This window comes from Phalacrocorax aristotelis, chromosome 9 (assembly GCF_949628215.1).
Source record: "Phalacrocorax aristotelis chromosome 9, bGulAri2.1, whole genome shotgun sequence".
NCBI lineage: Eukaryota > Metazoa > Chordata > Aves > Suliformes > Phalacrocoracidae > Phalacrocorax > Phalacrocorax aristotelis.
Window position 1 is genome coordinate 13,135,045 of NC_134284.1, and position 15,583 is coordinate 13,150,627.

Here is a 15,583-nt window from a genome sequence, read left to right on the forward strand (position 1 = left end):
CCTTGGAATTCATCTATAGGAATCATTTCACCTCCCTTTAAAACACTGTCACCTCTAAAACAGATATATGTCATGTTACTTCAGAACTCAGGCACCAACAATCAGGACAGAAAGTGACCAGCATTGCAGAAACAGCACTTACAGAACATGGAATATAATTAACACATCTGTCAAATTCTAGAAAATTATGTTAACATCAGCTCTTGCATCAACATGAAAGGACCTCAGCCTTAAACTCCCTCTGAAACACTGCAATCTCACAAGCACAGCATAGTCAGAGATCAGTGCAGGATATTAGTTCGGAGCAGACATGCATAATCACAGGTTGAGCAAGCCCTTACCAGCAATTCTAGAGCAGTACCTGAGGTCCCCATTTAGGCCCTGGTACTTGTTAACTTGTTAGAATGCAGGAAGCTGGACTTTTGCACAGAATGCTGCAAGGACAGAGCAAGGAAGACTGGAGTAGAAGAGTTGCTGTAAGATCTTGTCATAGCTTTTAACATTACTAACCATCATTCTCAAGATGAGAGCTTACATTGATTGCCATATCAAAATGTGCATTGTCAAGTTCATAAGAACAGACAGACCAAAGGTCCATCACACTGAAAATCCTGTCTCACCAACAACTAGCACCAGGTGCTTAGGAAAGGGTCCACCTTCTCCAGGTATACCCTTCTAGCAGCCAGTGCTTTAAGGGGTTTATAAGGCCAAAGGTTGTATTCAAACCATTCGATTTATCAGCCATCAATGGACTTGAACACCTAATCTCATTTATATTCATGGTCACCCACACATCCAGTGAGATTAAATTCTACCGCTAAATTCAACTTGATACTTGAGAGTATTTCCTTCTTCTTCACATAGCACCCAATGAAACCTAGAGGCTTATTCACTAGTTTGTACAACTTTGTAGGTCTCCATCACAGTTGACCACCCATTTCCCATCATGCACACACCTCTTTCATCTGTACCTATTGGGAGGACAGCACTGGAAAGTTCCTTTATTACTGCCCAGCATAGCAAAGTTGTTATTCAGTGATACCCCAGTCTATCAGCAATGCAGTCACGTTTTAGGACACAAAGGCAGGCACCAGATTTGAGATGTCAATGTCCAGTGACTTTATCTGCAGACCTGGGCAAACACCTTTGCCTCCTTCTACCTTTACTTCCCTACCTTCAACCTAGATATAACACTTTCTTACTTCAGGAACACGATCCAAAGTTACATTATAAATGCCTGCAAAGAACTTTATGAACATGACTGAAGGTAACCATATTGAATGTAACTCCCCAAATTTCCACACTGTGTCCTACCAAAGGTCATTCTGATAAGAGACAGGTGCAATTGAAAGGCATTAGCTTGGAAAGAGAGAAGAAAATCTTCAAATACCTTTACCACTTCAGCATACGACCTGAAGATGGAATCAAGTTGGCTTAGAGCAGAGCTTCACACAAGCAGATGGCATGTGAGTTTCAGCATCATAGACACCTATGAAGGCACTGTAATAATATTCCTGCATGTAACAACATAGTTGTTCTCAGCATCTTAGGATGATCCTGTGAAACAAGCTTCCAGGATAAGCATGAAGCATGAGTCCCTCAGTTAGGAATCATTGCTGCCAGCATGCTCAGCAGAACCTATTGCACAACAATGCTCATTGCTAAAGGGACTTTTTAAAAAGCAGGAGAGGCAGAAAGCACATGGTTTGCCCCCAACCACCCAAGCTACAGAACAGGCTCTAGGCTTGGTGCACACACAGAATTGCTGAAGATACTTTTCCACAGAGGTACGCTGTTGCTTCCTTTCCAGTTTCATCCACCAGCCAAGCTGGGATATGCTAAGGAAAATTTCAGCACAAAATAATGTCAGTCAGTATCACCCTGGGAAAACAACTCACTGGGTGCTACGCCAACTTCATGGCCAGTAGAGATATTTGCTTTCACTTAAAACCTGTGCAGGCCACTGGGATCACAAGCAATAAGGTAATTCTGTCCTCGGGTCACCTCATATTTGGTCCTACCACTACTAGTTTTCTGTTACACACAACACTCCAAAACAAAGCAAGCTAAGCAGAGTCATGTACCATCTCTCCTAAACCTTCCTCTGGCAGCACCTCTCTTCCTTCAGAGTTGTGGCATGCAGCAGTACCTTCTCATGTTCTCTTTAGCATCCATTTAATGAGCCTGCCATTCACAAATTTGCTTAGCCCCTCTTTGAACATGCTAGTGCTCTCAGGTCCCACAGCCTCTAGCAGCCAGCCACAGAAGCTCCTTCCTTTATCCTTTTTAAACCAACCTCCTGTCAGCTCTATGGAACAGTGCCTTGTTCTAGTATAGGAGAATACAGCAAGTAACAGTTCTCCATTTTCCTCACCTATTATCTTTTTCCGTAAAGGCAACTTTTGAAATCATTTCCACAAAGTTCTTCCAGAGCCTACCAAAAATTTGCCACCCTCACTGTGAGAAATCCGTTTCCCCAAATAGCGCTTTTTCCCACAGGGGCCCTAAATAGAATCAAGTGCAGCCAGGAGGGAGAAAAAAGCCTCCTCCATTTCCCCTCACTCAGCCAGTCTACCAGCTGTACTCATCAGCCTTTACATTGCAAGAGGGTGCTGAATTCCTTTCCCTAGAGGAAGAAGCTGCAACAGTGAAGTTAAGTGACTTGACTGCACTAAAAGGGTTATCTAAAGGAACAGATCCTGGGATTTCAGTTTAATGCTTAGCCCAGTAGATGAGGCTGCCCCCTGTGCACATGGCTGTGTTCATGACCAAAGGACACACTAGCTCCTTCCCAGAGGAATCAGCTTAGAAAGATGCAGTGGTTGGGACTGTGGATGTAGGCAGTTGCATGCCAGAGATAAACGTCCGGCTGATGCTACTTTTACGGTGGTAGCTTGCTGAGGATGTCACACTACAAAGCACTGGAATCCAAAGGCCAATTTGCAGCAAAATTGTGAGAAATTACAGTGCTTTTGGCCCCAGCAGTCAGTTAATAGACATGCAGATACTGCACCAACAATTTCACTATTAAAGGGTAGGACTCTTCCTTTCCTGCAGGTGCCTTCCAAAGAAGGAGGTTCCAGCTTTTAAGGCAGCCAGCCAGCAGTCGCACTGTAGGTGAGAGTTGCATGTGGAGCCCAGAGGTAAGTGAATAGCTAAGTCTACACTGCCTGCTGTGTAAAGTCCACAGGAGCATCTCTGAGCAGGGACACACCAAATCTAGATTGCTTTAAAAGTGCTGGAGAAGGCTCAGGCAATGAAGGCATGTGCAACATGGTTGCGGCCTTATTGGTTTTATAATAAAGCACTGGTCCAGACTGCCTTAGTCCCAGCTCAAATTTGGATTTTGTAGACAGGAATCAGGGCCAGGATCAGCCCCCTCTTTTGGGGACAGTGACAACAGGGAACACCCAATGGTAATTAACCTAACTACTGAAAGGAACTTAACTGTAATTAACCCAAACCTAACACTGAATAGAAATTAGTTCTGGTAATTGATAAACAGTCAGTGGAGTTACCAGGCAATGATGTGTGGACTCCACTGATGTCTCTGTGTTGTCTCCATGATCCCTGGCACAAGCAGCAATGAAGGATTTTCTCACCTCCTCCCTTGCTACCACAAGCCAGTTTTCAAAGCAGCTGGATGGCATGCATGGCTACATGCTGTCTGCCTGCACAGCTCTCCCCAGCCCACAGAAAGGGGAAGAAAGGGATCCAGAAAAGGCAGGACCGTATGCCAGAAAAGAAAACCCCTACCGAAACCATCCAGCCCAAATGCTCACAGATCAGGCAGGCTCACAAAAGCATCTCGGAGAGGTCACAGGTTTGGTTGACTGGTTCATTGTCAAATTCCCTCTTTACCCATCCAAGCTGTCTTTCCTGTGCACTACCTTTGAAATGTGTATTTCTAACACTATTTCAGCACAGGACAAAGGATTCTAGCTCTGGCTGAGAGCTGCTTTGCCAAAAGGCAGCAGATGGTAGAAGCCATACATTACAACTGAGAATCCCATTTCATATAGCTGTTTGATTTCCTTTCCAAGGGTTTGTATCTGCTTCTTTCCAAATTTATTATTTCCTCAGTGTGATATTTCAAAACACAATAAGAATTCATGTACTATGACGATTATTATTTTACTTACTGACAGCTGAAATTTCTTTCAAGCCCTCCCCCGAATTAATTGCCTTTGACATAATTACAACTTGGGGTAATGTTTCTATTTTCTGTGGAAATTTCATATTTTTCATTAAAAAAAAATACCCTCCACAGTGCTCTGTAGTGGTTGTCTAAGTCCTCACCAAAGCTTCTCAGTGGGGCAGTCAAGGTGCATCAAAGGAGAGATAACCCACCAAAAAAAGCCCAACCTAGTGAGAAGAACAGAAAGAGAAGCACATGAACTGTAATTCCCAGGAAGAAGCATTTAACAGTTCAAATCTACGTAGCCAGTTATTTTGGATTTCATTTTTCATGGAAAATTAAACCTTCCACTCATAATTCCATGTTCCTCTCCAAAGATTTTCCCTCAGATGAAGCAGCCTGTTTTTCCAAACAACTCAGCCTGCTACCTAACTCTGAAGTTCTTCTATTTCTGCAGTAATCTGTGACAGAAATGACCAGAGCTGAAAACAATACTTTTAGCTATCATTCTACCATTTTTGTGTAATGTATAGCCTATAAATTTTTTATTCTGCTCTTAAACATTGGCTGGTGCAAAGTTAGGGTCTCTGCCTGTCTAGTTGAAAAACTGATACTTAAAGATAAACATTTTAAAACATGAACTAAAAAGACAAGCAGAATTCCAAGACTGTTGGGTTTGTTTGGTTCTTTTTCTTCTGAGGTGATGTTACAGCACAGAAAATTTGGAGGTGTAATGCCCAGATCTGTAAAACTTAAGGTCTGTAGAACTGCAGACCAAAACTGGGAAAGGGCTCAGCTTTCCCTGTAACAAATAAGTCTCACTTGGGATAGTACTAGAACTGAAGGGCGAAAAAGGCAAGCTCCAACAGCAATTCAGTACACAGTTTGACACCACGTTGCAGGTTCATCCACAAGTCCACAAACTCTCTGTCGTTCCCAGACATTTTTCCCACTAGGGAAAATATGTTGGATGAGAATAAACATATATACACCGAGACCTTCACCTAGTTTTCATGTAACTACATGCAATGTGTTTCACTTTGAACAGGTCACCTGGATTAAATCAAGTTAATTAAAACAATTCCTCATTTTTTGCTGTTTAAAACTTAACTCTTGGTAAAGGAGGGGTAAGACAGGACTTTTTATTACTCTTAGATGGTGCTAAGAGGACCCATAAATACATCTCTTCTTCCTGTGATCCCATTCATCTTGCTGCCTTTCGTACTCCTCTTTGCCAACAATCAGATCCCAGTAAACAACCTCAAGTGAAATTTGCAACTGTCAGATAAACATTAAAAATGCTTCTCTTGTCCTCTCCCATTGATAGTCCCATTAATATTGTAATAGAACAAAAAGTTATGAAAATGAATGCGTGCTGGTTTTGGAAGTGAATGATGCAGACAGCAGCTGTGAAATACATACACTTGAATATGCATAGACAAAGAGATACAGTGCACCCACAGAGAAGTGTGTATATACTTACATGTAATATTTTATGATACAGGATTCAGTTCTAAGCTCATGCTACTGTAGACTGTGAGGCAATTCCATTGACTTTTGTCTGCTGTAAAAAACACACAAGTAAAATCAGAATTAAACTACAGTGGCTTTTTTTAAGAAAAATATTACGTCCACACAATTCTTCTGTGCTGTTATTTTTTTAATGTTTATTTTTAGTCAGAGGCTAGTATTACAAGCTGCTTTTGCCTATTTAGTACTCCCTTGCAGTATGCAACTCTGGTTGAATGTCTACTGTTAATAAAAATAATCTGTACCCCAAACTTAAGTGAAGGAGTATGAAAAAAAATCATAAACATTGAAGTCAAGCTCTTTTATTCAAACTTGCCCTTTAGACACATATTAATTCAAACAGAAACCACTAAAAGTCTCCAGAAAGGAGCAGTCCAGTCCTCCCAGTCCCACAATGAAAATCTTGTATCTGGTGTTCTCTGTCCATCTGAACCCTCAATGAAATCACTGACAGTTTTGTAAAATGAAAGACTTCAATTTTGAGTCAGGTTCCAAAATAATCCCAAAACTGCCTCAAAACATGAGGTACTGTTGTCTTTTATTTACAAATTTATATATACATTTTATATATATATGCATATACATGTATTGGATTTTCCTATTGGGCTTTTACATTTTCTGAGCTTTTAAAATTCTACTGTTTCAAGTTTTTCTGTAGAGACAAAAGCTTTGCATGCTTTTAATAAAATGAGAATAAATGAGAACTCTTCAAGGGAAAGCAGGATTTCAGAGGCTGGAGTTTCACGAATACTCCCAGGTAGAGAGGCAGCTGTGATGGGTCAGTAACTGTGCAGGGAGACTCCACAGAGACCAGGTCTGCCTGAGAGGCTTTCCCTGCTTGAACAAGACCTTCATTCTCTGAATAAAAACACACTGTCAGTTGTATTGTTCTAATTCCCAATTTAGTGAAATTTCATTGGGTCATTTCATAATGCCAGGCTGCATTTAGATGCTTCCAGTCATCTATTTCTGAAATCTCTTAATATTACACACCTAGAATTCTCCCTCTTCTGAGCCTTGTGTTTTTCAAATGCAAGTCCTACATGCTTATATTCTATATGCAAGCCAAAAGCTATTAGATGGGAAACGCCAACTGGATTGTTCAAACTTATGGTTCTCCACTGTTCAGGTCAACTGTCATTTTGCATAGAAACCATTCCCTAGCTGACTTATGCTTATATTAAGCAAAGATAAAACAAAACAACAACAAAAAAGGATGTTAATTTTGTAGTGCTTTCTAACATCATAGCAACAGACTGTCAACATTCTCAGGTTGCCAACAGTCTTGAAATGTGGTATATTTTTACCTGTTATGAAACATCATTGCAAAAGCAAAATTCTTTTTTGATGTTCTCATCACAGTCACAACAAGTTCAGCCAATCCTATTGTATTTCAATGGCTCTAGTGCGGTGTGAAATTAAATTTGTTTCATTCGTCCACTCTGAAATACTGATTATGGAAAAAATCCACTTTAGACTTCTGCTATTTTAATCACAGATCACACCAAAAAGTACTGAACTTCTGGAATTTATATTCAAATTTCTTGAGTGGCAGTCAAGTTAGGTCTAAGGACTCCAGCTGGATGAAATTAAAAACTCACATGAGACTGCCTATGTTGCAAACTTCAGCCTAAAGTAGCTGAGAGCAAGGAACTGTACTGCAGTCATGAAATCTGGACAGTCAAGAGGTACTGTGTATCCTTCCACAGACAGCATATTCTACTGAGTTAAGATAAATACAGTGGCTACAGTCAGTCATACTTAAAGAATATTTCCCAAAATACCTCACAGGAAATGTTCACCATGTTCCTGGTGCTTTTCTTTGTAATTTATTGCCAAATAATCTTTGGGCTGATAGTGCACTACACTTCAAACTAATACATGGTCTTACAAACCTTACTGGCTCCCTTTCACAAGTTGCCTGTGGGTACTACATTTCAATAGCAACATTTACTGGAAGAGTATATACACAGACATCAAGTTCCTTCACAATTAAATATATTTTTTTTGCGAAAGTTTGTTCACAAAACATTTTTGTTCTAATTTTTTTCGATTTAGATTCGTGACAATTTATACAAACTCTTTGCTCATATTTGTTAATTTATGGTTTGAATAACAGTTTTTGTTCTTGTAGGGTCACCTCCTTTTACTTTGTATACCATGTTAGCATTGCCACAAAAAGCTTACCATTGGAATGTTACCATTGTCACAAAAATCTTTTCTGGTAAGGAGACAGGTTGGCTGCTTACTCTGGGGCCGTGCACAGTTACCCCACAATTCACTACCAACCAGCTTCTTCTCCAAAATGGCTTTCTCTTCAAATGTTCATTGAAGCAGGTCAGTTGAAGTGGCATGGAGCACAGGGTGAAAGAGCTCCCCATACTGTCTTTTGCATGAGGGCAGTAGGGCTGTAAAGAGTTCCCCTCCTCAAATGGGTTTTTATGCCTATATAGCATTGGTACGAGCAAGGAAAAAGAAAGGGACAAATTAGGAGCAGGCTGCTGCTGGACATGCCCAGGAGCAATAACCGTGAGACCCTGCCATGGAGGGACTTCAATGAGCAAAGGATTCATCATGCTTTTATTGAGATGGAAATGCAGCCCTCAGCACCAACACAAAGTTCAGTCTGAACCGGATATTTTTTGCAGTTCGTTTTTTCTTGAGCCTCAGGGAAACAAGCATGACAGAGACAGAGTGTAGGGCAGAGTTGGAATCCTTCTTCCACTTACCAAAGCATCATCAGAGAGCAAGCATCAAGGAAAATAAGCACTATGATGATCCATGAATTAACTTTCTGACCCCCAAGGTCAGCATTTTTTAAACCATCCAGGACATTACATTCTCTGCACAGTCTCCAGCCGTTTAGCAATGGATGGCAAAGGAAGCTAAAGCTCTAATGGGATGAAGTGTCAAAGAGAGCTTTTTATTTAAAGAACTAGAGAAAAGAAAAGAAAATGGATATTTTAACTTTTATCTCAGAGTTAGTTAATATTCACACTTAACTGCTGAACTGGCTAAATTCTTTTCTTTTCTTAAGGACCTTTATAAATTTCATCATTAATAAAATCAGACATTCAATTAGCAGGGAATTTCTGATTGCTAACTGAGATTTTCCCCCCAACAGTTTCTCTTTTTCACTCTTTCTAGTCTCTCTTTTTATTTCCTCCTCCTACCCCTGTGTCCCCCCTTCCTTGAAAAACCAGGGGAAAGTGAAAACTGACTCCATTAACCTCTGTCATTACCTAAATCCATCTCTTAATTAATATGAGTTAATATGATTAATCAAAATAATGAGACAAACCTATTAAATTAGGGTGTTTAAATTACAAATGGAAGTGGTAGAGGCAAAGGGGCCGATAACGAATAGCTGCAGTCAGAGATGGGGTTAGCTCCTGAAATGATATGTGACAATCAGCAGAGAGAATCGAGAATGAGGGGAAATCAGCAAGATCCACGTGAGAAAAATATTCTACACGCACAAAGAATTATGTTTTTCAAATGCCTGGTAGCATTTTGGAGGATCAGGTGTGTTAAGATAATATTTTAATCTCTTTCATGGTGGAATATAATATAGATAATAATACGATCATAAAATCTTTCAGCTTGCAATTACCTTCCATGGGGTTGGATGGTACAGATTTTGCCCAGTTAGAGTCCCCATTGGCAGTTTGCTGGGAACTCTGCAGCATTTGCTAGTCATATTAACACTGCCCCACGGAGACATGACTGGACAGGGTATATGTTTCTATACTGGAGGCACACAGCCTGAGCAAAAGCTTGCAGTCGCAATACTGCACCTCCGACACTGACTTTCTTTGTGACCTCAGGCAAGGGCCATGAACATCTCTGTCTTGCTTGGCTGATTTAGATACTCTATTACTAAACATAGTTCCGTATTTTCTCTAAACTAGACTCTTGAAATCTGGCAAGCTCTGTCACCCTGGCTCTCTGACTGCTGTTTTGCCAAGAGTGACCTTTCCCCAGGAGCTCACTGATGGTCAGAGTTTCTCATTGGATTTCCATCACTGAAATACCGGTTTGAAATACAGTCCTGAAATCTGCTTAACCTCCTTGTTATAGATCACCAATTAAAGTAAAAATAATGTGTCTATCATAAGTCACTGTAACAACAAAAGCGATATTCATTTTGGGAGGTGATTATGTGGAGTGGGAAGTCTTCGCTTCGGAGAAATTCTTTCGCAGTTTCTATTTCACTCAAAACTATCAGCAAAGGAAAAAAATGTAGCACAGGACTGATGCAGATAGAAAACTGCACTACAAACTGCTACCAAAAGACTTAAACATTAAACAGGAGGAGGTGATGGTATTAATAAATATATTTCAGGCACAAGGAACCCCTAAAACTAAAAAGAAGTGGGGAGAAAAAAACATGTAGATAGAATATTTCAAGACCAACCCTATTCTTTTTATCTTTAGTATGAAATTTGCGATCTCTGCATAAAGTTGAGAGCACACTAGAGGCTGTGGGGTTAATAAAACGTATAATTGATAAAGACGTCTCGCAATATATGATCTATAGGCCATTTTAACTGCCTTAAAAAATCTGCAACTGCCCAGGAAGTGTTCCAAATAGCAAAAGAAACCTCTCTCCCCATGGTACTGCACTGAAGTGGCAGCACAGGGGCAGTGGGGTAAAAACAGGAGAAAAAGAAAGATCCAGCAGGAACTCAGCGAGGGAGGATTAAGTTCAGAGACAGCTGTTTAAAGCTGGTTAGCCAGGGAAAATGGGAGTAGCAGGAGAAGAAGGCACAAGAAGCTTGTAGTCGTAGACCCAAAACACCTTTCTTACCTGGCATTAAACTGAGTTTTAAAAAGGGGTTGGGGAGGTTATAGCTGGCAGCATTAGTTTTGAGCACTGGACCCTGCCCTTTGGCATCTCAGAAGATGTTGTGAAAACCCAAGGAAAAGAGTGCTGAAGCAGCTAAGAAGAAACTTCATTATTAATTATAATCTTATATTGGGCATTATGCTTTATTTACTCTGCCCAGCTTTCTAGCTTTGTCACTGAAGCAGGCAAAGGTGCAATCTTTCTCCAGGAGGAAGCACAATTTCTCAAGTCAGGAATATCCAATTAATAAGGTCATGGACACATATAAAATGATGGGAAGGAAAAAAAGGGAACAGAGAGAAGAGTAGTAATAAACTGCAGTTGAGTCATTATTGCCATTTCTATGACAAACTTCAACATCCTATGTTAACGGCTTCATAAAGAGACATGAGTATTGAGAGTGATCACAAACATTCAATGGAGCTTGGTAAAGAAGTTTGGAAAGAGCATTTCCAGCACTCCATGTGGAAAGGCACAGGTATTTGGAGGCTGAGGGGCTGAAAGGCAATAGGATGGAATAAAAAGATTGTCACAGCTAGTCTGTGCTTGGAGGAATGATCAGGAGCCACCAGAGTGTATAGTACAACCGGTGTCAGCCAAACACAAAGTGTTTTTCAATTGATGAAGTGAAAAAAGTAAGTAATGTTTTGAAACACTCAATTCCACAGAATTGATCTGATGCTCAGGTATCACCAGATAATTATCACCTTCTTCTCAACCCCACTTGAAAGGCAGCACAACCATAGTGACAAGGTGCTATTCCATTTCTATAGCCAACACCTAGCTTAATAGACACATAGCTAAAGATTGCAGACACACAAATTCATATTAGGGGAAAAAAAAGGTTTTCATTGCCACATTCTGCCTTCCTGAACAACAGTGTCCTAGAGCCATACTTGAGCCAGTACCATTTCTCATATTTTTAAGTAAATTTCTTTTTCCACCAAACACAGGCAGATTACAATATTGCCTTCTAGCAAGGACAACTGTCTAGAGAGAAGGATCTAAACAATGTAGATGGCATCTGATGGCCAGGCCATGGGCTGGGACAAAGTTGAGGTCTACTTCTGGGTGAGAGGTAGCATGAGGAAAAGAATGAAAGTTCTTTCTAAACAAAAGCAGAAAATTAATTTTAGTGTTTCTGGGCAGAAAAATGTACTAGTGTGTTATTCTCCCTCTTTGGTGGAGGGTTAAACCAAGTTCTTAAAGTACAATTTGGATGCAAGAGAGATTTAATTCCATCTCTGTGTACACATGCTAGCAAGGATTCAAATCCCATAGCCTGTCCTCCCTCCTTGCCCAAAGGAAGCACTTGGGACAGGAAACTTGTCCTCAGGCAGCCTGTGTACTATCAAGCTGAGGAAAAGCCATGTTCCTCCCAGTCCCCTGTCCTCTCCTACGCTGTCAGCACCTGCTGCTTGAACATGAATCTCCTGAGAGGGCAGTCACCAGGCGTCCTTGTCTGAACCACCTCTAGCAAGTGCCTATTGCCAAACCTGATGCAGGAAGCCTCTTGTTCTTAACATTTATCATTCAATTATCTATTCATAATTCTCGCAAGTATCCTGACCTTTGATTCCCAATAAATTTTGAGCCTGTTATTCAGGTCTCCCTCTGGATTAGGATTCCTGCATGTTACCAAAACAGTAATATGCTGCATAGTTTGTTGAGACTGATTCTGGGCTGTGAAATGGTGCTAATACTGCACAGGCAGAGCGCTCTGATTTTGAAGAGGAAGGCTTGAAACACTCCACCCCAAAGCCTCATTCAGGGCCATTCAGATGAAGGCTGCTGCTGACCAGTGATTTTATTTTTCATCACAATTTATCAGATGAGCATCAAGCAAAGGATGCGAACACCTCTGGTTTAGGAAAGTCTTCACTAAGAGAAAATACTTAAAGAAAATCCAGCATCACTTCACAGTGCTAGTTTCAAAATGCTGTACATGGATAGACACATCTGTGAATCTTGTTCACTTTCACAGGAAAGCAACAGAGAAGAAGGGGAATGGAAAAGGTTGCTATTACTCACCAAAATAATTGACAAAATTGAAACTGTCAACTACAGATGCTGCATTCAGTTCCTACCCCCTTTGTTTCCTTAGAAGAACAACAACTTCAATGTCAGATTTTCAGACTTCTAAAATGCTCCACTCTTTTGTGCTCAACCTGGAGAACAGAGAGAAGAGATCTTAAATTTCAGCTCAAACTTTAGAGTTACAGGGTCTAAGCCTGGAGTCAGGATGCACGATTACACTTCCCTTCCTGATATGCTCAAAAATTTTCCAAAACTTTGGCAGGTTCTTTGCAAAAACTGCACCATGTAGCTGGCACTGACTGACCTGTTATCCAAAAGCCATGAAGATCAATCTGGAGGAAGAGAAGCTTTGTCTAGCTGCCAGTCCTACCATCCTGTCTAGACTCCAAGTGTCCAGCTACATTCACTCTCCCTCCTCAACTAGCCATAGAAGACTGTGCAGTGGAAACATTTAACCATTATATGAATGGTGAACAAGCCACAGAAAGATCTAGGCCTGTCTTCTATAGGCCTCCTCGCTTTGCAAGCCCCACCGGGTGTACAAAGTAGTTTGTCAGGAAACTAAGTAAATCCTTGCAATACACCCAGGAGTGTCTCTCAAAGAAAAGGGAACATTTTCAGAGCCAGTTTTACTCCTTTGGAGTTATTACTTCTAGGAGCACAAAGGGATCCTCTGCATCCATTTCTTTAGGCTCTTTGATTGCAATTAACTGCAGTATCTTCTAATTACCTAATGATCTCTTCAAGCCCTGGCTTCTTTGCCCAGACTACTGTCAAGGGGGCCAGTCAATGCCAGCGTGATTCTGATCCAGATGTCCATTGGCAACAGTCTGGGACAAACTCATTCCAAAGGCCAAACAGCTATTCGAGAATGCTTTCCAAGCAGTAGTGGACCTGGATGAAAACCAGTGCTGTAGAAGTGACCTTGCACTTAAATGAGGCAATACCAAGTGTCTGGAAGGAACAAATCCTTCCAGCTACAAGCAAGCACAACAATAATTCTAGGAAGTGGAAGGTGATGAATCAAAGATCTACTCAGATCTCTTTTGATAGCACTGATCAGCAGCCATGTATCTGAAACAAACAGCGCTAGGAGGTGCTCCAAAACAATGGCACTGGAAACAAGGAAAGTAGAGCAAATGTAATGGCAGGACTTGCTTCCATATAGGCCCAAATCCCAAAGTACACATCTGCATATGAAAGCACCACACATGAAGCAACATCTCCGTTCCTCCTCCACACAGAAAGGAAACAGGCAAAGGAAAGCGTGTGTGGCCTTTTGCAGGCACACCCTGCATTCAGGAGAGAATGGTGCAAACCTGCCAATCCTCCCTATGACTCCATGTAAAATTCCTCCATTTGACACACACTGCAGCCCAAGTAAGGAAGACACTTGCAAGAACTCAAAAGAGAGACATAGCTTAAGCAGCTGCCACAAGTCTGCCCATGCTTGGGCAACTATCTAATTATCTCCCTAACATCTCTCTCTTGATCTTGTTGTCAGCACCCTATCCACAGAACTGCTCATGGGGTTTTTTCCTTCTGTCCTTGGCATAACCAGCTTTGTTGGGAAATACTCAATTTGTTCAAATCTACATGTTTTGCGGGAACTCACTGTCCTGAGGAAACACTTGCTAGAAAAGGCTCCCTAATTTGCACTGGGCAACACAGAGGCCTGCATGTAGAAGGAGACCTACATGGAATACGAGAGATTTGGGCTCAAGTTCCTGGTCTACTTTTCTGGGCCTAAGACTTGAACTTGGCTCTCCCCCAGCATAGTTAAATGCCTTGATTGGTATAATTTCTTCTTCTGGGAACAGTCTCTCCTGTTGGAACTCTTTCACTCTGTGTGAACTAATAAGTGCTTCTTTGGCAAGGGCTCAGTCCTACAGCTGCTACAAACTAGCCTGTGGAAAAGCCCAGATCAAATCTGCTCCACTAAATATCTGCAGTATCCCACAAAAGGATCCTGTCCACTTGGGTACTGTCTGTCCTACAAGCCAGGGAATTTTCTTTCCCGCTGACAAAGCTTCAGAGTCCTGGTTTAATCACATGTGAAACAGAAAAAAAAAATATGAATCACAAAATAATTAATTGCATTTGAGGAAATTAAACATGCCTGAGAACACAGATACTCTGGTAGGCTTTGCTTTCTTTTCTTACCAGCTGTAAAGTTGCTCTAGTCAGGTACTGGTCTGAGCTGAGCTTATAGAAGCCTTTATGACACTATTCTTCCTGCTTGCTCCAGGTTCATTAGCAAACAGCAAGAAAGAGCTGCCATTTCTTCCAGCCAAATTAAGATGAAAGAGGAGGGCCAATGGGAGTAGAATGATCTGAGAAAGGCTTAAAACATTAATGCTATTAAATTAGTGGTAGTGCCATTACAGAGAAAGGAGGCAAGGGTAAAGGGCATAAAGTGGTTGCAGGGGTCACTGACCCTCGCCACAACTACTGTGGGAATGCAGGGGTACTGCCAGGAAAGCAGCACTAGTAATTACAACAGGACTGGCTGTTGCCTCAGGTCAGCTCAGCAAATCCAGCTCCACTGGAATCACAAAAAAGGAGGAGAGGATATAAGCCCATGTCCATTATGAGAAAGAAACAGGATGGTGCTGCAGTTCTTTTGTGAGGGGGACGCATAAGCTCTGGTTGTTCAAAACAGCAGCTTTGGCTGCAAGGGTTTTTCTTAGTCTCCTGAAATATTCTAATGGGAAATCTTACTATAAAGACCTTCCTTCAGCCTCCTCATACTGTTCTCTCTCCTCCCTGTAACTCAGATCTTCTTGAGCCTGTTTGTCTGTTCCCCATCTTTGCCTATGGATTTTCATCCAAAGCCTCTGAGTATTTCAAATATTTCCCTTCCCTTGGATCTGCAAACCCAAAGGTGCAAAGAAGGGGGACAGAGCAAAGCTTTTTCCTACTTGGACCTACTGAGACTTCTTTAGCACCCTTATCTCCCATAGCTCCTGATATTAACTCCTACCAGTAGGGAAGGTCAGAAACAGCCTATCTGCATTCTGAGTTGAGGA

At 41.3% G+C, this 15,583-nt stretch overlaps 1 protein-coding gene across 3 annotated transcripts in view; it reads right to left on the reverse strand.

The window, feature by feature from the left end:
* Positions 1–15,583, reverse strand: part of ANGEL1 (angel homolog 1) — a 164,449-nt gene that overhangs the window by 65,727 nt on the left and 83,139 nt on the right. For all 3 annotated transcript variants that reach the window (XR_012662297.1, XR_012662296.1, XM_075103560.1), the window contains exon 11: positions 5,622–5,702. Coding sequence is in view for 1 of the 3 variants with exons in the window: in XM_075103560.1 (XP_074959661.1) it covers positions 5,632–5,702 (71 nt within the window). In the remaining 2 variants the exon portion in view is untranslated. The remainder of the gene's footprint in view (positions 1–5,621; positions 5,703–15,583) is intronic.